Raw genomic sequence first — 25,458 nt, 5'->3', positions numbered from 1 at the left:
TTCTTGTTACTTCCTTGATACTGACATTTTAAAGATCCCCAAGGAGTCTGAATAAAAGCCTCCGGTTAAAGGTTGTCCTAAAGTTGTAATGTCATAACATTTAAGGCTATCCTATAGGAATTTAATACAGAGTTGACAAGAGAGTGTTGTTTGCCTTCTGACCCACCATTCTTAGTTTAAAAAATAATGTAAAATTTTAACATTTTATATCTATGCCATTTATGTCATTGTTTGCAAAATTGAAAGATTGATTCAAACAATGGATCATTGAGATAGTGGGAGGAGAGAATGGGAGACATTCCCTCACCCTGATTATTTCTGTATAGGTTATATATATTTACAAAAGTGCAGCTAATGTAAACTTTCCACAGTATCCTGTTGCTGTCTTCAGGATCTCTCTGCTTTCATAGCAATCATTTTTATCCCCACAAACTGCCATGAATTAATGTAAATATCAGAAAATCTTTCACTGGCTACATCCTTTGGAAAGTCTATCACAAATATTTGACCTGTACTTCCTATTAGAACTGAGCCTTTGTAACTCATTTGGCCAGAACTTGTTGGCCAGTCAGCCAGACAGAATCATTGCCCAAATTCTCCCGCATTTGCACTTCCCTAATCCAGATGCTGAGGAACAATCTCCCTTGCCCAAAGTATCCAGGACTCTCGTAATACAACCTAAGCAGCAGCAGGGCTTCCAGTGACCCTGGAGCCCTGAAAATCTTTGATAGTCGGCTGAACACTAAGCCCAATTTTGCCAGCTTTAGAAACATTTTAAAATAAATTAAAATGGAACTAAATAATGATAAAAAGTTTAAAATTACTTCTTAAAGAAATAATTATAAATAATAAAGTTAATTGCTTTCCCCTTTTGAACTCTGTAATCCTCAGCAGTGGAGAGCTAAGTCCAGGACTTGTGTGTTCAACTCCACATGTGCAAAAATCTGAGGCTTATCTCAGTTTAAATGATCAAACAGCAGGGCTTCCATTTGGAACCAACAGCATCAGCTAATAAAATTGGATGCATAAGTGCTATTTTGATCAGTGACACATTGCACTTAGGCACATAGTCTGAAACTGTTACTTCTTTCTGTATGATTAAGAAAATTTATATTGTTGCTACATTGCGTGTATAATTGTAACACAGAATTGCCCCTCTACTCTTAGACTATAAGCATAGTCCTGTGATGCTAACTGATCTGTAATTTTCTTTTCTATACATCTCTCAAACTGGAAATCTCATGCTACATAGTACTACAATTCTAATTTGACAGCATTCCATGTTGAAACAAAAAAAATCCAAATTTCAGTATTCTATTGCACTTTCAATTCACTACATTATTTGTTTTTAACAACTTTATTGGAAAGATAAATACATAAATAAACTCTATTCATAAATGTCATTGCATGGTTTTAAGCAGGATCTATCTCAGTATCTGTCACATCCATCAAAATGTGCAGGGTAGAAAAGTGTCATAACATTCCCTAAGAATTATGCATGGTTTGAAGTCAACGAACTGGAACAATGGAAGAGAGGTTATTGTTTAGATGAGAGCTTGCAAGCTCAAAGCCATAGGCATCAGACTTGATGGAAAATGGCACTCAGAAGATAAAATCTGTTACGTGTCAGAACTCAGCTAACAGAATGAGCCTGTGGCAAAGCAAGTACTTCAGTCTTTTTCACTGCACTTAAGAGTGGCATTTCAATTTGTATATATGTGCCTCTAAGTCATTTTATTATCCAAGAATAATCCATTACAAATTATACAATTTAAAGAGTATACATTTTATTCTGTGCTATTGGTCAGGTATGTAAACAGATTTTGTAAATAATGACTCAACAACACAAATATACAACCACTACTACTTTCTTTCATTTCAGTCTACAGATAGAGATTTTTAAATACAAATTACAAATAACAAAGATGCCAGCTAAAAGCAAGTGAATGCAAAGTAACACTAGACTGCCCTATGTTACACTTGTTAAAACATTTTCCGGGCATTTCATGTTTCATTTTCTGGGCCATGTTTGGCCAAGAGTTTTTGCTTCAGGGCAAAAATCACACTAGTTTTAAGTATAGTTCCTCTTGGATTTCCACTCAAATGCATTTGCTTGTTAAAAAATGTAAAATCTCACGAAGTCTGGCATAACTAGACAGTGTTTCAGAATGCATTTAAAAAAGAAAATTGATATGTTTATGAGAGACAATTTTATGCAGTCAGATTAATACATCCGGAAAAGGGTTTATGATAAAAAAAATAATGCTGGTGTCTGGTCCATCACATGTGAATAACTTGATTTTATATAATCAAGAAAAACTTTAAAAAGCTATTCAAGTAAGATTTACTCATTACATTAGGGTACTATATGCAGTTCCTGACTATTTTTTAAACAAAGAAGCCTGTTAGTTTCTTTACACTTTAAAAAAAACAGCTTAATTTAGGACACTCCTTTGAGCTCTGCAAACAAGCACAATTATTGTAAATCCACAATAATGACTAATTTAATCTGGACCCAAATCCCAGGTCTGAGAGTTGGGCTGGGTACCAGCAAGATATTTGTTAAAGCAGACCAAAAGATCAAGGACATTTGATATCAATTATGTTCAAAGTTCCTGAACCTTTTGCATTGGTTTGATTGATTTGGGACTGAACAAAGCAACACAACTTCTACTGAAAATCTAGCCCAAAATCTCAATGCTGCCTTCTAAATTAAATAAAGTTAGCAATATTTGTAATCAATGAAACAATTATACACAATTATATAAATCATGAAAAAGGAATGTTAAGCCATTTTAAGCAATATTATTACATTTTTAACATAACTTGAAAACATATACTCAACAATTCATTTAATTTATCCAGTACTACATTTCAGCTAAATCATTCATTTCCCCATGAGAAGTCGGTAAGGTTAAAATTGCTACTGATGTCAAAAATGTACAAATCCAGATATTTTCAAACTGTATTCCTTTGTCCCTTTTAACAAGTGATAAATTCATGTAAAATAACCAAGTTAGTGTCTCTGTTAAATTAGTAGGATTAATTTATTCCTCTCATTAATATTAATTTCTAAATTGATGTCTTCCTTCCCTTCTTCAAGAGATAGCACCGAAATACTGGTGATATCTGGGAAGGCTAATGAAAGCCAACAGTGATAAGACAAAATCCCAACATGAAATGTCACCAAAGGTTTTGAATTTATGCATTATGAATGAAACATGTTAATTAGAATAAGTTTGGCTGTGCAACATATTCTCAAGAACTGGATCATGTTAAAAAATGCCAAAGCTTTCGCTGGAGCATGGAAGATATAATTGATGATCATAAATTATGAAGACTTTGATGGTGTGAAAAGGACACATTGTTTCCTCCCTTTAAGGATCCATTGAACATGGATGGTTGATTTCGAACTGTCAATAAAAATGTAGCAGATTAATAGAAAAGCTTACCTCTGAGGGTTCTGGTGTACGAAGTGCTTTACCACAAGGAACAGTCAGGGCATTGACCATTGCATATTTGAAAAGAAAGTTGTCCAAATATTTCATATAGGCATACATTAAAGCAATGGGTTTATATTTGGATTATACAGTTGGCTCAATCTTGAGTAATTTTCTTCTTGAGTAATTTTCTTTGGCATTAACTTTTAAATTTTGGCATTAACTTCGAAGGTTAGTTTTAGCTTATGATATTTAGAACTTATTTTAATAATATATTTCAGTATTGTATTTTCTCCAATGCTAAATATGAAAATCCTTGTATCTGTTATTTTGACAAGGGTATGAGTTAAAGATGTCCAGTTTTTGTACAGGGCTATTCCAGATTGTAATTTCTAGCCATCATACCCTCAAACACAGGTGGTGGCTCTGCTGAGGAATTGCATGAGGCTAGAAATTTTAAATCTAAATACCTCTGGCTCAAATAAAATTAAAGTAATTTGAAGAAAAAAGGAATATTTGCATGAGGCAATTGGAAAATTGTATTTTCCAATATAAAATATAAGAAAGGACATTCTCTGATTTAATCTGAAGCAGAGCATTGAAGCAGCAGCTCACCAATTTTCTTTATGCACTGTCCATAGCCATTGGCGAAATGAAAAGTAAAGGAATTCAAAGAGCTAACATTTTGATTGGTTTACTATTCATTTTCTTTCACAGAAGCAGTCAAGAATCACAATGATATTTTATTCCTAAAACAGTTCTTCCTACAAAAAAAGTTGGTCATTAAATCATTAGCATTCTCAGCACCAGAGGCACCACTTTAAAAAAAATGAATGAGACATACAAGTGACAATACAGTAATTTCCATCAGCTGGAGACAAACATGCTTTTTGCAACTATTTCATGATTTTTTAGAAAATACTAGATTCAAGATCAGAAAAAAATTAGAACAAATTTAAATTAATTGTTAGAGCTAACATACAGGCTTTTGGAACATAAGATCTGGTGGACCATTCGTTGAAATCAGTGACCTAAAACAAGACTAACTAACTGCTTAAACAGCCTTTGCGTGACTGTTACTTGGATAGCACAAAAGAAGTGGAAGATAATGACAAAATGTACTCAATTTGACCAATGATTTCTAACAATCTAGGTTATTATTTGTATTGATGAAGAAGGAAGATTTTTCTTTTCATGTGCACTGAATCTTGCTACTGGCTGTTGTCATTCAACATTATTACATCACGTGACTTTTATTTCAACAGACCTGTCTTTCAGAAAGAAGGTCTATACATTTTATTCCTGAGACAGTACATCACTCAGAGAAAACAAACTGATCAAAACCAATGTTGATTTGTGATATTAATTTCTGTTCAATGATATATCGCAACTGGCTTGTGTGAATACTTCAGAAGGGGTTAACATAATGCAATAGTCAATAATGAATTTCCAGAGTTAGGAAGTGTTCTGCTTTATTATTACATTATATATATGGCCTGGGAACTGGAAAATATTTCCACATGTATGCATTTAATGGGTAACATGCCTAGGTTAGAGACAACTTTAATGTTCCCAAAATCATGACCAACAATTATTTGTACATATTGAGATAGATTGAATGAAAGAAATTTTCAACATACCTATTGTTCAACAAAAGAGTTACTAATATGAAATATTTATAAACTGAAAATTGAAAATTAGATTAAATTTTGCTTAATTCAGTTCCATGATTTATTTCTTCTTCTTTAAATTGCACAAATCATAGATTCGCACTGCTCTTGAAACTTCCACTCTGCTTAGCACGTCCAGAATCAGAGACTTTTGTCTAGGTCTGGGTAGGAAGTCAGACATGAAAAGGAATTGCATAGTTGAAAATGATGACTAGAACTCTTCTGGTTTCTTCTGCACATGACCAAGATGCTGGGTAAGCTTGTCATCCCCATAAGCCAATGCATCTTTCACACAGAAGATGAAGATTGCCTTTTTTCTTGAAAGAGTCATATTAGAAGATCCCACCGAGACCAAGGTGGGATGGTCAAAGGTGAGGAAATTGGGAGGAGGGAAACATTGTTGCAATATGGGACTTAAAGCATTCCTGCTCACTTCCAGCCTTAAAAAAGAGCTTTCTCCTACCTTTTCATTGCACTGTAACTGAAAGACCTGATCACATGCAAGCTGTGCTTGAGGACCAACCATCTACAGGAATGTGCTTGACTTAAGCATCAAGCTCATTGCCTACACAAATCTGGATTCCAATGTGTGTGCTCATATGACTTTAGGGGGTTCTGAGGTGCAATGAGCATCTGTACATTGTGTTATGTGCACGTTTTCAACTAATAAATCACCACTTCAAGGTGCAATCTTTAAGCACTTGGCAGACTGCAGAAACAAACAAGGGAATTCCACACATATGCAATCCAGTTAAATTAAATACTATTGTTCAGGGCAGCCTTCTTGTATGTCTTGTTTATCTTATACATCTCTTGGCTTCTTATATATGTTTTTTCACCACAAGAGTTTGAAATGTAAACTAGCTCCATAGCTTCAGATAGAAATGTAATCTTTTTGAAGCTGTACCAAACTGGAACAGTAAATGCATTTTTATTATGGATAAAACTGTGCTCCAAACAGCATAATTAGTTATGGTTTTTAATATGTAAAGTTGTAATTAGTCACAGAGGTACAAATTTAAGCTAACTTGGGAGGCGAAACTGAACTGGTGCCTCTAGTACTGGACATCTCCATTGTTTCATTTCTTTAAATATGGCTTTACTCCAGTTTATATATTGCCTTTTTGCAGTTCTTTTCATCTCACCCCAACTATATCATAGAAACACCTATTTTTATAAATGTCTGTTTTCTAACTAGCTAAATAATAAAAAGAAAACAGAAAATTGTATTTTTAAATAGATGTAAACTGAATTTGTCCATGGCTGGCTTATAATTTCACTATTTGTCAGTTGTTTACTGAGTCTCATCAGTAGAATATAAATTATTTTTCATGCCTGTCCATGACATTGCTGTTATTTCCTTTCAGAACCATGAAAAATAATCTTAAGTTATTTCAGTGCCAAGAAATAACAACATGCATAATTACAATTTACATCTGAAATTATTGATATTAACTTGAAAGCAATTATTAAATGCAATGGCAATCATCCTTCAAAGCTTGAAATCAAATCACTCTTTATCTGCCGATAATGTTCTGCTTGGGAGCTGGTTGTTATGTTTTCCATGCATGCACTCATTAGCAATGTTCTCAGAACTCAGCAATGCCATTCATGTCCCCAATATCATTGAACTTGCAGGTATACACAAGAAATTCAACAAACTGACTGCTGGATTACATGAATTTGGTTGTTTGGTTCCTCTTTTGCTGGAACATCTAAACAACCAATATAGATGAAAGTTCAGGAAACTTATTATCAGATAAGCAGATGGAGCTTTCACAGCATACAGAGTTAACTGTATGAAAGTAGCACCTTTAATCTTGTATAAAGCTCCTAGCTTAATTATTATTAAATAACTTTACTTAATGGTCTGTAAACTTGCATTAATTATTTGTTAAACAAGGATTTTCGGCAGTTCTCTTGTGATCTCAATTTGGTTTGTTTTACAAAGTTCACAGAACAAGTTTAAAACAGCTTTTCAGTAAAACAAAGTAATTGCAGCTTTTCTCCCATATATCTTTTTTTCTCTCAAGGTGAATTTAGTTGTATATTACACGTCAAAGCAATTAATTCATTCTCATACCTTGGGCAAAAATGCAGATTGAATTTTGTGCAGCAGGCTACGTCCCTTTCATAGAATTAATGTCCATGCCAGAAATTTTGTAAAACATGCCAGGAAAATATAACTTCAATAGCTTCAGATAATTTGATTCATTCATGAGTACAGTAACCCTGTGAAATCCATCCCTCACCATTTAATTGTGTATTACTGATTTGAGACTGAAATGTTCTTCATGTTCAGTTTATTTTCAGGGCTAATATTTACTATAGACTCCTTGATTTGACTAGTATCTGGAAATATAATAGGACTTTCATTTCTATAGATGGACTTGTAATGTTACAGTCCAGAACACTGGCCAAAATGAGATTTTCCAACCCATTGTGTGAGCTGGCATTTTAAAACTGTTAGCTACCTACAGTTCTACATGTGTTTATTTTTTAATTAATATTCCTGAATGAAATTGGATAGGAGTATGTTTTGACTAACCAATCTCTAGCAATCTGACCAAGGTGAAGGTAGATACAGATTGTGGCAAAATATTGAATAGCACATCACAGATTTACAAATCGTCACTTCACCTCTCATCCACATTATGTACTTACCACTGAAATATAATTATCTAGAACAGGATTTGCTGGTTGAATTTTACCATTGCCAGTTTAGGGATACCTCAGCTAATATCAGTGAACTCAATGATGAGAATTTTCAATCTTATTAATGAGCACACCTCAAATCAACTGTATTCACTATATTTACCAGCTCAGCCATCAGAAAAACTTGGGAAGAATGTTTTATAAAGTGATTGCTTATCCTGACTGCTTATAAAGAGACATGGGAAAACTCCCAATAATTTATGAAAATACAATCAATATGTATGCAAGCAATGTAATAGATTGTCACTATTAAAAGTTACTTTAATTACCTTCGTCCATATTGTGAATGTGATTGACTATGCATTTCCATTATTAAAGTTTATTAATAAAATCTTGCAATATTTTTCTCTCTGTAGATTAAAACTCTAAAGTAAATGTTTCAGTTCAATGTTCATTTATTATTTGTTTCTCTCTCCACAGATATGCTGAGAATTTTCTATTTTCATTTCAGAGTTTCAGCATCTGCAGCATTTTATCTTTGTACATGTTCAGTCTCACTCAGTTCAAATAATTTGCTTTAGCTCTCTCTATAATTCTGTAGCCTGATGTGCATCAATTTAACCCTCAAAACAAATGTGAGATAAAACACTGTGTGTTATTGTATGACTGGACACTAAACAATGCATAAGATTGTACCAACATATTCATGATACATCATTTATTCCCTGGTATGTTCATCAAAGATTATACTTTAATTACAACATGTACATCAATGGCTTGTTAAGTTTTAAAAATGGTTTTTCTTAAAAAAAAGCATTGTTTTGATTTTGGTCACAAAGATTAGGAAATTCGGCCTAAAAATTGTAAAGTGTTGTTTTACTTCTTTGAGTGGAATGAAGTTACAATGGCCAATTAGTTAAATCGTGCCAGTTTGCAAATTCAACCTTGCTTGCCATGATGACACAAAAAGTGCTGTGATCTCTACAGCAGCACAATTTAACAGCAGCCTCCTTAATAAGATTCTGGTTTGGCACTGAAAACCTGCCTTTGGTCGATTCAATTTAATCACAAACCTGAACTCCCGTGAAACTGTCACGCCACTTCCCATTACAGTACTGACCCCAACCACACCCAGCTCACCATCCTTGCCTAACCAAACAATCTACTGATCTATTAATCTTTCCAGGACTTCAGAAGCTTCTGAGTTTGTAAATCGTCTTTGGTGTGCCAAAAAATATTTAATCTGCAGTGTCTTTCAATAATACATTTGCTTCAGTACTCCCAACACTTGCCTAACAACTCACACAGATTGGTGGTGTTGTGGGTAGTGTAAAAGGTTGCCAAAGAATACAGCGGGATATAGATCAGCTGCAGATATGGGTGAAGAAATGGCAGATGAAGTTTAATTCGGGCAAATGTGAGGTGTTGAACTTTGGGAGATCAAATGTAAAGGGACAGCACACTGTTGACAGTGAGACCTTTGAGAGTGTTTATGTACTGAAGGATCTTGGGGTCCAAGTCCATAGTTCCCTGAAAGTGGCTGCACAGGTTGATAGGGCAGTAAAGAAGGCACATGGCATTCTTGCCCTTATTAGTCAAGGCATTGAGTTCAAGAGTCAGAAAGTTGTGTTGCAGCTTTATAAAACACTAGTTAGGCCACATCTGGAGTATTGCATTCAATTCTGGTTGCCCCATTATAGGAAGATGTGGAGACGTTGGAGAGAGTGCAGAAGAGGTTTACCAGGATGGTGCATGTGCTGTAAAGAGAGGTTGGACAAACTTGGGTTGTTTTCCCTGGAGCGGTGGAGGCTGAGGGGACACTGATAGAAGTCTACAAGATTATGAGAGGCATAGATAGGCAGCTGGTACTTCTTTCTCAAAATTTATATGTCTAATACTAGGGGGCATGCATTTAAGGTGAGGGGGTAAGTCCAAAGGAGATGTGCGGGGCAAGTTTTTATACACAGAGAGTGGTGGGTGCCTGGAATGCACTGCCAAAGGTGGTGACGAAGACAAATATGATAGAAGTGTTTAAAAGGCTCTTAGATAGGCACATGAGTTTAATTACTAGTTTAATTAGTTCTGCACAACATCATGGGCCAAAGGGCCTGTTCCTGCGCTATACTGTTCTATGTTCTCAGCTCGTTATTTGATGTGCAGTCCAACCAATGGTATTCTCAGTGTATGGAGGGCACTTCGAGGATATCTAGCACTTCAATTAGTGTACAGAAAGAATTTTAATTCTTGGGTTGTTCTTTCTCCTTTTATAACCAATTCATTAGTTGCAATAATTGTGTAATTTCATTGTAGCTTACTGCCCCATACTGTACAAGCTTCTACTTTATACAATGTGTTACATGTTGCTTCGGAGTAATATTGCCAATATGCTGTAATTTGTTTTTATGTTGTACAGTTACACTCAAAGGATTAAGGAACAATTAAGTTGATTATATATCATTGTTAATCATCATTATGTAAACCCAAATTCATTTGGTCAACTGTAGATAAATAATACATACATCGTAAACTATCCAAACAGTGACTTGGAAACAAAATCTTCAATTTAAATGTTCTCAAACCCTAAATGTGCATAAATCATATTAGCACATTATTTGAATAGCTACGGTAAAGTGTGAAAGAATACTACCCGTTTTCTGGATTACATACATCAGCAGTCAATACAGTATAGGACTGAAAGTTTCACATAACCATTTTATCACACTCCAGCAACATTTTACTTATGATGGTTTTTACACTTATGGTTTGTAAATTGCTCTGTTATTGGTAAAATTTCATTTTTCGTAGCCAAATAATATGAAACAATTTATAACCTCATTAGTTTTCCTCAATAAAATAAAACAGAAGGCCTCAGTCCTCATGTCAGATACGGCTATTTGCTCCAACAAATTAATCAGACATTTTGTACAACAGATCATTATGAAAGATTGAAGTATGTTTCCTTTTTCTTTCCTCACACAGCTTTTGTCAAAACCCTTCAACTATTTAAATGTTAATTTAATGGCATTGACTTTTAGTATAATATCATTGTGTCATCCAATTCATTAATAGTTTTGATATTTTTTAAAACAATGCTGGAAATTATATTTTATTTTCCAGCAATAAAATGAAACATCTGTGCTCATTTCAGTCTTTTCCTGATTATGCCTTTCTTGTTCATCAACCGAGCAAACCTGTGAGCCTCACAGACTTAGCAAGGCTGATATTCTGTTGATGATGAGTTGGATCTGTTGGTAATCATATAGCTTGGCAAACTATTTCTTTCATCAATTTTGTACAAAGCTTGCTAAGATACAGAGGTACATATTACATGCACAAATATATTTGTATTGTTTTTGAACACATACCTGATGGATAACGTTCAATGATTGGCCAGTTGTCCACCTGTAGAGTGGCATTACCACCGCTTCGTGTAAACCGTACTATATGGTATTTTCCATCATTTACAATACCACTTGATTCTTCAATGGTGATGTCATCTGTTCCGACATTAAAAATAACCCGAATTTTTCCTTGTTCCTGTAATGAAAGGAATAGGGATGGTCATCCACACTGACCACTTCTTATTGTACACATTTTGCCATGGTTAAGTAAAATGGTAGCATCAGGACTCTCAGTAAAACAAATGTAAACAAAGAAAACCTCAATGTTTAATATAGTCTGCACTGAAAAAAGTGAGTTCACGCACACAAAAATACACAACACTGATCCTTAACCTGAAACCACAATGAAATGAAATGAGAAATCAAGTACATATTGAATCATTGCTGGGAAGCAGTCACATACTGCACTGCATTGGTAAATGACTCGTTGCTGATCTCAGCAAAAGATAAAACAAAGAACTAAAACATATATTTCTGCTCTTTTTAACATTGAACCTTAGAATAAATTGGGTTGATTAGTTCCTGCCTTTAATGCACCATTCAGACAAAAATCATTGTAAATCCAAGACAAGTCAAGCTGGAAATCCTTTCTTGGTGAAATCATGACCACTGTAAAACTGGAGCAGGCAGTTCCATGAGCTATTTGCACGAGTGCCTTGACACAGTGTCAAGCACTCACCTGATGTGTCACTATTTGTATAACGCACATACTGGCATAAAATGGAGTTCAAAATGCAACCAACAACTTCTGTGGTCAGTCTCAGCATAATTAGGAGTACATTGCATTACTTTGTGCTACCACGGCTATTTGAAGGGATACTCTCCTGACATCAAGGATCCTGAATGGAATCTTCAGAACTCACAGCATGATATTTACCCACATTCCAAAATCTAGAGTGTGGTCAAACTTAGAGGGAGTGTTTTATCTAAAACATAGCCGCTGAGATGATCATTCAGTGGATATCTCAGTGGTGACACCTCTGGCAGCAGTCCAAGATTGTTTTGGCAATGGCTGGTCATGGGTTGGTTGGGAGTCGATGAGGAGGTAAAAAATCTCCCATGTCATAATCTTTGGAGACAGAATGTCACAGAACACGTTCACTATGTTCTGTGGCATTCTGCAGGAAAACCTTCGGCCATACTTACGTGGCTGCTCTCTCTGAGGAGGTCAAAGTCATTTTGACTCTCAACTTCCTCAGCATAAGATTTTTCCAAATGGCTGCATTATCCAATTGGTGCTCATCAGTCCATCAGAGAGGTCACCAGGGCACTATATTCAGCACAAAGTGATTCCATCCACTTTGATTTTCAGCACTGGGATATTCCAGCATTGCTGGCTTTTTTCAAGTTCAGCTAGACAATGATTGCACTCATGTGCTCAGATGTGCTCCCATTTATACCATGGATGTTTTCATCAATAAGAAAGGTTTCTACTCTGGTGTTTGTGGATCATCAGAAGAATTTTCTTAGGGTCAACGTCCTGTTTCCAGGAAACATGTGATACCTTCATCCTCAGGGAAAATACACTGCCAGATATTTTATGTTGCCAGCCCAGCTCAGAGAGAGGATCCCAGAGAATAAAAGGCTACTCTTTACTTCCCTGGGTCTCCAGTGCACTTTTGAACCACAACAGCTAATCACTGAAATGGGAGCAATGTAAATACCAGGACAGGAGTGGAAATCTCCACTTGACTGGTTACTTAAAAATGGGATTGTCATGCCAGCATCAGTCCAGGAACATCCTGCAGAAAAATCACCCAGGTGTAGAGAGTTCATTTCTGCATGCTGTCTGCTGCACAATCCTGCAACAGAACTAGCAGCAAGGATCACAGGGTAGGTAGCAAGAGACGTGAAGTCTGGGCTATGAGGCAAGGCCTGAAGCCCAGCAGGAAGATGAAGGTGAGATGTCCTTGCTCATCTTATATCTCAGCCGAACAGAAGTGCCAGGGATTTCCACCACAGGATAGAAGGAATAACCAAACAGAGGCATTCAGTGCACTGAGCCTGTGAGATGATAGTTCCCAAAGCAAAATAAAGAGCGATCCCCACCCAGTATCAACACGTGACAAGTATAAGCATGCCCAGATGTCACTTCTTGATTCTTCACTTTTTGCACTGCAGGTCCATCTGCACTGTTTTTAAGACATCACTCAATCTAGGATCCAATTATTGAAATGATTTGGTACAGCAGTTCTCAGTGGTTCTGTGCAGCTCATCATGAAATTTTTTGTGATGGCACAAAATGTCTGTGTGTATTGTTCAAAAGAAAAGGAATTCTGAACCTTGGAGGAGACAACAATGATCACCTCCAGCTAGGCTCTCCTCAATCTCCCAGAAAGTTGGAGGGGAGTTGAGGGTGCACTGAAGATTTTAGAATGGGGAATGCATCCCCATCAGGTAATGTGTATTTCCATCATTCACCATTTTTGTAGCAGCAGGTTACATATCATGTTGATATGTAACCTTGCCTTGAAGAGGCCACAATGCAATTAAATAATCATTAATGATAATTATAAACTCAGTTTCAAATTTGTTCTGAATTTGTTTCTGTGTACAATTAATAACAAGGCAAAATGGCTCTGAGAGAGGTGAAACCATTTGCGAACAAATTTAAATCAGACACCAAAGTGCAATTTCTATTTTAAAAGTTCTTGCCCAAGTTTCCCATGACTTCAGCAACTCAACAGTGAAATGAAAGTAGGAATTGCTGACTCAAGAATGCAAATGCTTTAATAGCACTGCTCGCGAGTCAAGGAGAACAGAAGTGCTACGACTAGCCCATCTGTGAACCCTTCGTTCACTCCTCTGCCAGAGGCAGTTTCTGTCACTTTCACAGTCTCCAGAAAATATTCCCAAAGGTCTTCCTCCAGTTGTTTTCCCTCCTAGTGGTCTTTCAATTTCCTTGATTGTCAAAAATAGGAAACGGAAGAAAAGTAATTATAATCGCCCCACTGTTGTTTGTCCTGGGCTTTACCAGGTTCACTCCTATGACCAGTCTCATCAATCAGAAGCATCAGGGTCAACATGCCTGTGTTTATTGATATGCTTCACTAATAAAGGCATGTATTCTATACAGATTCTGAGGGTTTTAGATTGCCAGAATATGGCAATTGTGTGTTTGTTTACCATTCCATACATGTAGATTTCTGACCACAGTTCCTTTCTTTGTTGTGGCATGCAGCATAAGACTCAGAACAACATCTGCATACTTTATCTAAAGTTGGAAAATCGCTGAATAAATAAGTGGTGGACAAATTACTTCAAAATCTGAGGCCAGGGTGCCGTCCCACATTGTAAAAGTTGCAGAAAGGCAGGAAAACCAAATAAAGAGGGAAAAACACTCAGTTATAAAAAGGGAAAAGGACTGCATAATGAAATGGCTTGGACAGTTCTGATCTAAATCCCTTTGGTGAGGCTACAGATCAAATGTAATCTAATTAGTTTCAAACTGTCAATGCAAAGGTCCTTTGTATTACAGCATGAGACATCTGGCTCATTCTGGTCTTTTAAGGAGGTATTAAATAGCTTTAATATAATTAAAAGAACACTTATACAATATTGTGAATAAAGTAATTTCAAATGACCCCGCACTAAAATTCCCCATCAAAAATTCATCAAGAACATCAAACAGCATGGAATGTCCGACATTCCAAATGGCATACACGAGCACTTATTGAGGAGATACTTAGGGCAGGATGTTTAAAACTGCAGCAAACATCATGAGATGCTTTATGCAGACCATAGAATACAAAACAATTGTAAAAAAAAATTTATAATTGATGACAAATATTTAATCCTCTGGCTCTTGACTGCCAATGATATTGCCACCTAGTGGCATTCACAACAATGAGCCACTCATTGAATATCTGGTTATAAGTCTGAAAGTTAAACTAAATAGTTTAGCTTCAAACAGATTGTGAAATAAGACAGGCATACAATAGATTGTTCTGAATGTTTAAGAGCAGGGGATAGTTCTGAGTCTATCTACCAGATCAAATTGCTGTAGTTGCGTTGAGTGAATCTAGTTCGATGGGACAAAACTTGGATACAAAATTGGCTTGGTGACAGAAGTCAGAGGGTGGTAGTGGAGGGTTGTTTTTCAGATTTGAGGTCTGTGACCAGTGGTGTGCCACAGGGATTGGTGCTGGGTCCACTGTTGTCCATCATCTATATTAATGATTTGGATAAGAATGTAGCTGTCATGGTTTGTAAGTTTGCAGATGACACCAAAATTAGTGGTATAGTGAACAGCAAAGAAAGTTAGTTAAGACTACAAAGGATCTAGAACAACTGGGAAACAAATGGCAGGTGGAAATTAACTTGGTCAAGTGTATAGCATTACCTCTGGAATTTAAACCAGGGCAGAAGTTGCTCAGTAAGTAGCAGGGCCCTGGAGAGCGCTGTAGAACAGAGAGATCTTGGAGTACAAGTACAGAGTTTCCTGAAAGTGATGACACAGGTAGACAGAGTGGTGAAGAAAGCGTTTGGCACGCTCATCTTCACCGGTCAGAGTATTGAGTAGAAGAGTTGGGATGCCATGTTACAATTGCACATGTCATTGGTGAGACTGCACCTGGAATACCGTGTGTGCAGATCTGATTGCCTCACTTCAGGAAGGATGTCATTAAGCTGGAAAGGGTGCAGTAAATATTCACAAGGATTTGAGGGCTTGAGTAATAAGGAGAGACTGGACAGTCTGGGGCTTTTTTCCCCTGAGTGTAGGAGGTTGTGGGGTGACCTTACAGGGGTTTATAAAATCATGAGGGGCACATGGTCGAAGTAGTTTTCCCAGGGTAGGGAAATCTAAAACTAGATGGCATAGATTTAAGGTGAGAGGGGAAAGGTTTAAAGGGGATGTGAGGGGCAACTTCTTCCACACAGACTGTAGTGGGTATGTGGAACGAGCTGCCAGAGGAAGTGGTAGAGACTCGTACAATTACAACATTTAAAAGGCATTTAGACAGGGTAGGATAGGAACGCTTTAGAGGATATGGACCTAATGTGGGGATATGAGACGAGTTCAGGTAGCAACTTTCTATGCTATATAACTCTATAGTCAATGACGATTTGCTTACTGTTTGATATCCATAACAGAAATCTGGCATGGTGTTATAAAATCATAGATTTCAACATAGATTTATAAAACTAATTCTATGGCCTATTCATTATACTTTCTGGCAGATTTACATTTGTGTCAACTACCTGTGGAGGGCCACACCACCCTTTGAGCCTGCTCTGCCATTTAATAAGATGATGGCTGATCTGATTGCAGTTTCAACCCTAAACACTGGTAAGGACACTTAGACCTGACTTTTCTGGACAGAGACAGGGACTTTGTTTTCTACAGCCTCTTGAAAAGCAGATGCAGCTTCAGCTTAGGTAGTCATGCAAAAGACAACATCTCTGATCGTACAATGCTTCCTCCTCAGATAAATGTCAGTCTCGAATATAATTCAAAGCCTGGGCTGACTTTCAGTCCATGAGCTTTCACTTCAAGCAGACTCACATAATTACATGAAGAAGGAAGAACAACTGTGCACATAGACAATTAGCACAACAATAGCTGGAAGAATAAACCAGAAAATTATTAAGTGAAATTGGGTGGTGGGTAAAATGAAAGTCAGAGACATCTGGACCAGGAAATTCCTTCACATAACAAACAAGGTGTTGTGCAGTTGAAAGTTGGCTTCACCTTGAGTGGAGCAATATAGTGCTTATTCCTGGGTGTCTTGGTGCCTTTTGATAAATTTGACCGCTGACTTTACAGCCAAGTTTTTGTTTGTGCTGGCACATTGTTTCCAGTGTAAAGCTCCTCTTGGTGATATCAACAATACTGCAACACTCACAAATTCAAATCCAGCATGATTTTTCAGCACACTGTTTTGAAAATCATGAGATCCTTCCTAGAAATTAGATCTTTTCTCCACTATACCTTAGAAGTTGCTGCTCACTGCTGCACATAGAAGCTCACCAAACTTCATACTCAATGAAAGAAGGCTTCAGCTACTCTTTTTTCATCCTCCAGGAACAGGTAGAGTAGGCATAAGCCTTTTTCTGCCTTGCAGGTTCCCCAGAGTACTGATATTTATTCTGCATATGTGTAGTATTATAATTTATGGAAAGCTCCCTGATATCTTCCTGCCAGGGGCTCCAGGCTGTAGCTCAGGAGAAACTCTTATGGCATTGCTTGCATAAAGAACATGTTTCCTGTGGATGCTATCCTTCACTTGTCTGCCAAATCCCAATGACACTCAAGAGCACCTTCCAATCACTGCAGCATCCATTGTTTAAGCAGCAACACTCCCACATAGCTAGGAGAGTGCTGCTTGAAATGCCTTATGACCCTTTAAAGAGCTGGCTACTGAGGTTTTAGCTGCCAGGCTCAACATCAGTAACTGCTGGATCTTTCAATGCATTAATAGATTTGGCCATGTTGACAGAGCAGGATTACACAAGGAAACTTGGCATCATAGCTCTGTGAACCTTTCAATTAAGATTGTGAGTTTTATGGAAGCTTTGCAAACAGCATTCAGCAGCCACATGAAGTGACTTTAATGCTATTAAAATGTAGTTAGGCTGGCTTTAGTAATTAAATTCTTTGAGCGGGAAAGAGGAATTAACCTGGCCTGCCATCTGGCTCAACTCATCCAGCTGTGGAGATCTTACCTCTCTGATGTCAGATGTCAAGGCATAATGAAACCTCAATAGTGAGTTGGCCTCGGGTAGTGTGGTCCTGAGCACACCTTAAGGACAGCCTTTAGAACTGGGGCTGAGTTAAGAACATCAACATCTATTAAAGCCTGGGTTGTTTTTAAACAATTTTTAAAACATAAAGGAATAATTAAAAACATAAGAGAATTAAAAAAAAGTGACATTTTTCCTCCTTATCTATGGGCTGGAATCCCCAACTTTTACTGGTTTAGGATTAAAGTGGGGGATCTTCCACACAATATGGGATATCCCAGCAAGATAGGGTTCTGTCACTGTATAGAACAGAATAGCAATGTGTTGACTTCTGTCATTCAGTAAGTCTCAGAGTTTGTCTGCATGTACACAAAATTCTGAGACCTTGCAAGATATAAACAGCTGAAATGCCAGCTCCAGTCCACAAGCTTTATCCCATTGTGACTACTGGGAACAAAACTATCATCAAGCCTTTAATAAAACATCCACTCAAAAGAGCGAAAAAGATCATCATATGTAAATTTGCAAATTAAAGATAAACAACATCAAATATAAAGTGTGGAACAATTATACTGAAGAAACTTTACATGGACATAGCAGCTGGAAGTTAAACAAATGGGTGAAGAGAAATTCAATGCAGTCTGTCAATTGTTATGCAACGTTAATAGACAAGAAATAAGTGTCACATGAGGGCCCATTTTAAAAGATGAACTAGTTAAAGTGCAAGAGCCTAAGGTACAATTGTTCAGGTCAAGATGGTGTACTACTTTGACAGGACAATGTGCTCTTCATTGCAAATAGAAGAAAACAAAATGTATATTTTGATTTTTCACAATATTAACTAATATCCAGTGAAGTTTCAATCTATGTCTGACTAAGAAACTCTAGACCAGATTTTGTAGTCAATGCCAAAAGCAACAATGCCCATATGGACCTCAAAGCAAACCACTAACAATTCTCAAGCAGACTCTGGAGCATGGATTTGTTCTTTTCAGATTTTTTCAGATGTCACCTACAGAGGATTTCTGGCATTTAGCAACAATATGTCGTGAGGAAGCCCAGGCACCCAACTACATTGAAGAATTCTCATAGTCAGCACACTGCACCAACTTTCAATGAACTTTTTACATGGAGCAAGATAAAGCATGTATCATATGTGAGAATAAGGTAGATTTTGAAATAATTTTCCAAAAGATTTAGACCATGTGATTAAAGTCAGAGTTTGGGGGTCGAAGAGTTGTTAAACAGTAATTATAGCATAATGTGTTATTAAAACATTCATTCATCAAGGCTTAGCATTTTCAGTGACTTTTTTATTTGAACAGTCAGCGTGGTGCTTGGGCAGCTACAAATTTTTCATCAATGGCAGAGAGATTAAAAATATATTGTCAGTTTTCACAAAAGAACACAAAAAAAACTCACAGAAACTGAAAAGGACAACAGATCTACAGAGAATGAGGAGCTGAAAAAAATTACTACTGATTAAAAGAAAGTTTTAGAGAAGTTAATGGATCTGAAAGATGATAAATCCCCAAGGACCGATGACCTGCACCCCAAGGTTTTCAAGGAGATGGCTATGGATAAATTGCTTGCCATGTTCCAAAGTTCCACGGATTCTCACAGATTGGAAAGTAGCAAATGTATTCCTGATACTTCAGAAAACAGAAGAGAAAAAACAGACAACTGCAGATCAGTTAACTTAATATCTGTATTGGGAAACATGCTAAAATCTATTATTAAGGCAATGATAACAAGGCACTTAGAAAACAATAATAGCATTGGAGCAAGTCAAGCAGAGCTTTTGAAAAGGAAATAATGCTTTATCTGCATGTTAGGATTTTTCTGAGGTTGTAATTAGCAGAATAATAATTAGAAACCAGTAAATGTGGTGTATTTTGACTTTTAAGAAGGCATTTGATAAGATCTCACACTAGAAGTTACTGCACAAAATTAGAACAAATGGGACTGCAGTAATATATTGGTGTAGACTGAGGACTAGGCAAGGGACAGAAATCATAGTGATGGGTTGTAAGGCTGCAACTAATTATGTAGCACAGGGGTTACAAACTATTCAGCATCAAACATAGCATATAGTCACAGAGCTTTACAAGGCAGAAGTGGGCCTTTTAGTTCACAACATCCATGCAGACCTTTATGCCCATCTACATTAGTCCAATTTGCCTATTTAAACGCCTGTCAAAAAGTCTCTTCAGCATGCTGATTGTATCCATCCAACAACTCCTTTGGCAGTGAGTTCTAGATATCAACCATTCACTGTGTAAAATTTTTTTGCTCAAACCTCTAAAATCCTTTCATTTTACCTTAAACGTATGCTCTCTTCTTTTTGATACCCCTCCTATGGTAAAAAAGATTCTGATCATCTCCCCTAGCTATGCCCCTTATAATTTTATAGAGCTCTGCCAGGTCACCTCTCAGCCTCCTTCACTCCAACCTATCCAATCTCTCCCCATTGCTGAAGTCTTCTAACTTAGGCAACATCCTGGTGAATCTCCTCTGCACTTTCCCCAGTGCAATCATATTATTTCTATCATGTGGTGACCAGAACTGCACATAATACTGCAAGTGGAGTCTAAAGAATGTTTTGTCAGTGTCCTAACTTTTATATTCTGTGCCCTGACCTAACATGTTATATGCCTTCTTCACCACCCTATCTACCTGTGTTGCCACTATCAGAGAACTGTGGAATTGAAGCCCAAGGTTCTCCTGTTCATCAACATTCCTTAGTATCCTACCATTTAATGCATACGTCTTAATTATGTTTGACATCCCAAAATGCATCACCTCACACTTACTGGTATTAAATTCCATCTGCCAATGTTCAGCTCAACTTTCCAACTGATCGATCTCCTGCTGTAGCCTTAGACAACCTTCCTCACTATCCACAATACCACCAACTTTCGTGTCATTTGCAAACTTGCTAATCATACCTCCTACATTCACATTTAAGTCATTAAATACAAACAACAGGGGTCCCAGCACCAATCCCTGCAGTACACCACTGGTCATTGAGTTCCAGTCAGAAAAAGTAATCCTTCCACCACAACCCTATGCCTCTGATCACCAAGCCAGTTTGGTTCCATTTGTCAGCTCGCCTTGGATCTCGTGTTGATCAGGGTCTAAATTGTGACTTTCCATAACATGAAACTGCATTACATCAAGAAATCTGAGTTGAAAAAAAAAATGCTTATTTATTTACATTTTTATTTACATAGATTCTGTGGAAGCAAATTTTATTCCGTATCTCAAATTTTTGGGTAGTGATTTGTGAATTCTGTCAGGGAAAACGTCCATTACCTGAAAGGCCGTAATGCAGGGGTCATCTGTACTTACATTCCAAGTCTTGGGATTCTCCTTAATCTAATTTGCCAAGAATATTCCATGGCCCTTTTCCCCCTCCTAATTTCTTTAAGTTCTCTCCTACACATTCTATATTCATCAAGAGAATCTCTTGATCCCAGCTCTGTTATATCTTTCCTTTTCATTTCCTGATCAAACCTTCAATTTCCTTTGTTATATAAGGTTCCCTAATCTTGTCATATTTGCCTTTCATTCTTACTGAACTCTTTCATTGCCTGAACTCTTACAAACTCACTTTTAAAAGACTCCCATTTGTCAGCTCTCGGAGTACCACAAGAATCTGCTCCCACCTACTTTCACCAGATCCTCTCTTTTGCTATTGAAGTTATCCTTCCACCAATTCAAGACCTTAACTTGAAGACCAACCTCATCCCTTTCAATAACTACTTGAAACTTTCAGAACTGCAGTCATGATTTCCAATGTGTTCTCCCACCTACATTTGCATGACTTGCCCAGGTTCATTTCCTGAGATAAGGTTGAGTATTGCCTCATTTCTAGTAGGACTCTGTATGTTTTCTCAAAAATTTTCTTGAAGGCATTTAACAAGTTCCATTCCATTTCAGTCCCTTGCACTTAAGCAATCCTAGTCAATACTGGAAAAATTAAAATTCACCACTAGTATAATCCTCATGCTTTTACACCTTTCTGTGATTTGCTTACATATCTGTTCTTCTAATTCCAGCTATCAGGAGGCCTCTTGTATAACCATAGCCAAGTGATTGCCCTCTCTTATTCTTAAGTTCTAATCATATGGCAATATTGGATGATTCCTCCAGGATATCCTCTCTATGTACTATGTCTCCTTAATCAGTGACTCCCCTCCTCTTTTACATTTCCCTCTGTCATGTCGGAAACATTCATCCACCGGAACATTAAGCTGCAGTCCTGCCCTTCACTCAATCACATTTCCATGAATGCAATAACATCATAATTCCAAGTGCTAATGCATGCCCTAAGCTCATCTGATTTACCTGTGAAGCTCCTTGCATTATAGTAAATGCAATGGAGCCTTCAAGTCCTCCTATTCTCCATAACCTGACTCCTCTGCTCTTCCCAGTGGATTTGCTGTGGCAACAAGGCCTCAAAATTATTGGGAATTGAGTGCCACCAAAGTTTAGTGCAGCCAATATGACCAGAGTTGGGGGGGGGGGGCAGCCATAAGGAGATGACTGGGTCCATTTTAAAATCTGGTCCTTTATACCTGTGAATGCACATGGCTTCATCATTATTCCCATCATAAATTTTGGGCTAAGATGTACTTAAAAGATTTTAATTTATTTATATTTCAGGATGTGAACATGGCTGGTAAAGAGCATTTACAGATATTTGTGATTAGCCTTCAGACAGTGGTGATGAACTACCTTCTCGAACAATTACATTCCTTCCAATAAAGATACACCCACAGTGCTGTCACTATGGAGCTTTAGGATTTAGACCCAGTGATGACAAGGGACTGGTGATATATTTCCAGATCAGGATGACATGCATATAGTGTTCTGATGGACCTGTTGCCTTTATCTTTTCTGAGATTAGTTGCCATGGGTTTGAAAAGTGTTGTTCCAGTGGCCTACATTAGGATGCTTGACATAAAGGTTTAAAGTGATACAGGGTAAAGAATGTATAAAAAAAATACAAAGACTCTTTGGATTTGATAAACAGGTATGACTGATAAACAAGCTACTTTAGTAAATCATCAGCCTTAGGAAAGAATGATTTTCACTCCAAGATAAACTGCAAATGGAGCCGGATAGAATGGAAAGCTCCGAGATCATAAACAATACAAATAAACCAACAGAGTGCAAATCATTAATAATTGTTAACAAAAAGGAGTGGCAAAGTGTCGTGTTATACAAGCAGAATTTTCCATTCTTGTTAAAGCCTGCAAGCTCACCTTGTGTCAAGTGGAATATTTTGTCTACTTTTACCTGAAGTGAAAGGCTGAGGAGGGAGTAGGAGTTAGGAATTTGACATTTCAAGCTTACAGCTCATGAAGACATCATTGCAGTTTTTTTTCATAACTTTGTTCTTCAATGCACAAAAAATAGCATATTGTCAAACTATTGGAAGAAGTCTGCAGTGCATGTTACTTATTCATTCATGGTCTCAAACAGATATGCCGTTTCTTACACTTGGAATCAGGTTACTTGTAGGCACTTGTCACTCAGTGGAGTTGTATCTTTGCTCCTCAGGAGTCTTGGGTCACAATTCCAAGGGAAATGGAGATTTATGCTGGACATGGATCTGTTCCTTCTGAAATGAGCCTAAGGGTCCCTTCAATATTTAGCACTTGTGATGTCTCCCACCCTTTTGTGGACACAAGCAGAAAATAGCTATGTCAGGCAGTAAGATCAGAAAATGGTTCTCATTTTTAATGATGTCACTTTAGTCCAATTTGGATGCATTTACATGACTCTGCTCTAGATGAGAGATATAGATACCACCAATTAAGTGCCTACAAAATCATTTATCTCTACAAGTGGTTGATGATGGGAAAGTTAGAAAGGAGAATGGGTGTTGGTAGGATCTGAGATGGCAAAGAGGAGGTGTATAGGAGTGAGATAGATCAGCTGGTTGAATGGTGTCACAACAACAACCTCACACTCAATGTCAGCAAGACCAAGGAATTGACTGTGGATTTCAGGAAGGGGAAGTTGAGACAACACACACCAGTCCTCATTGAAGGGTCACCAATGGAAAGGGTGAGCAGCTTCCTGGCTGTCAACATCTCAGAGGATCTATCCTGGGCTCAACATACTTGTGCAATCACAAAGAAGGCCAGCGGCTCTACTTTGGTAGGAGTTTGAAAAGATTCGGTATGTCACCAAAGACTCTTACAAATTTCTACAGATGTACGCTGGAGAGCATTCTAACTGGTTGTATCACAGCCTGGTATGGAGGCTCCAATGCACAGGATTTCAAGAGGCTGCAGGGGGTTGTAGACTCAGCTAGCTCTACAACGGGCACAAACCTCGCTACCATCAAGGACATCTTCAAGCGACGGTGCCTCAAGAGGGTGGCATACATCATGAAGGACCCTCACCATCTGGGACATTCCCTCTTCTTGTTACTACAATGATGAGGAGGTACAGGAACCTGAAGACTCACACTCAACGATTCAGAAACAGCTACTTCCCCTCTGCCACCAGATTTCTGAACCCATGAACACTACCTTGTTATTCCTTTTGTTTTGCCTTTTCTATTTATTTTTGTAATTTCTAGTTATTTTATGTCCTTGGACTGTACTGCTGCTGCAAAACAACAAGTTTCACATCACATGAGTCAGTAACAATCATTCTGATTCTGGGTGTTCTGGGAGTGATGAGGAAGGTGGGGAGGGAGAGTGTGGGAGTGTGGGGAAGAATGGTAAAGGCATGGAAGTTGCTTGACTGTACACTAGATAAATACTGAGAAATCAGATAAGCAATTGAGAAACTGACTCCTAGATTCCTACTGCAGATTACACAAATGGCGAATATGGCCAACCCTATAATTATTCTAAATGCAGCACCAAGGGAGGTTCCTGGCAGATCTAATTGCAAGATACCTGAAAGACTTGCTTAAAAGATTAAAGTTTTAAGACACACCAATGCATAGATAATTATTAATTTCACCACTTAATGAAATTCTTATTAAAATATAGGTACATTGTATTACAGGTTCATGAAAAATGTATGCAAAATCATTCAAGGTTACAGCGCAGAAGTAGATTATCCATCCCAGCATCTAACTCATATTTGCATAAAGAGAGGTTTTCAGCTATCCTTTTATTCTTCTTGTAATTAATTTAAATTTTTACCTTCATGTTCCACTCCATACCAAGCACTGGACATAACCTATCAGCTTTTAACAATTCAAAGTTTTGAAGACCTCTATCATGTCATTTCAACCCTCTCAATTCCAGTAATATGATGCTAATTTCTCAAGCACTTCTATATTTACTCCCCTTTTCCTGAGACCATCCTGGTGGAATTATGCTATACTATTTCTGTTGTTTTATGCCCTGGGATTCTAGAAACCGTGTATAATACATGAACCATGGCTAGTAGACATCTTGTTCACATTTGATAATGCTTCCATAATTTTGTATAATATGTCGCTGAATATAAAAGCAAGAATATTGTTTGCTTTTGATGACCACATTTTGCTCTGTGTGCTTTTGCTGGCCTGTATATCTGAATCACTTTGATAGTCTGCTTTGCTGCAACAATTAAAATCCTAACATTTTGGGT

The 25,458-nt window shown here is 37.3% G+C and overlaps 1 protein-coding gene across 16 annotated transcripts in view; it reads right to left on the bottom strand.

Annotated features, from left to right (window-relative positions):
• The window catches only part of nrxn1a (neurexin 1a), a 1,334,105-nt gene that overhangs the window by 125,155 nt on the left and 1,183,492 nt on the right, over window positions 1-25,458 (bottom strand). For all 16 annotated transcript variants that reach the window (XM_052010794.1, XM_052010792.1, XM_052010793.1 and 13 more), the window contains one exon: window positions 11,131-11,302. In XM_052010794.1, coding sequence (XP_051866754.1) covers window positions 11,131-11,302 — 172 coding nt within the window. The remainder of the gene's footprint in view (window positions 1-11,130; window positions 11,303-25,458) is intronic.

This window comes from Pristis pectinata, chromosome 3, assembly GCF_009764475.1.
Source record: "Pristis pectinata isolate sPriPec2 chromosome 3, sPriPec2.1.pri, whole genome shotgun sequence".
Classification (NCBI taxonomy): domain Eukaryota; kingdom Metazoa; phylum Chordata; class Chondrichthyes; order Rhinopristiformes; family Pristidae; genus Pristis; species Pristis pectinata.
The sequence above is the reverse complement of the archived record's forward strand: the minus strand, read 5'-3'. Positions and strand labels throughout refer to the sequence as shown.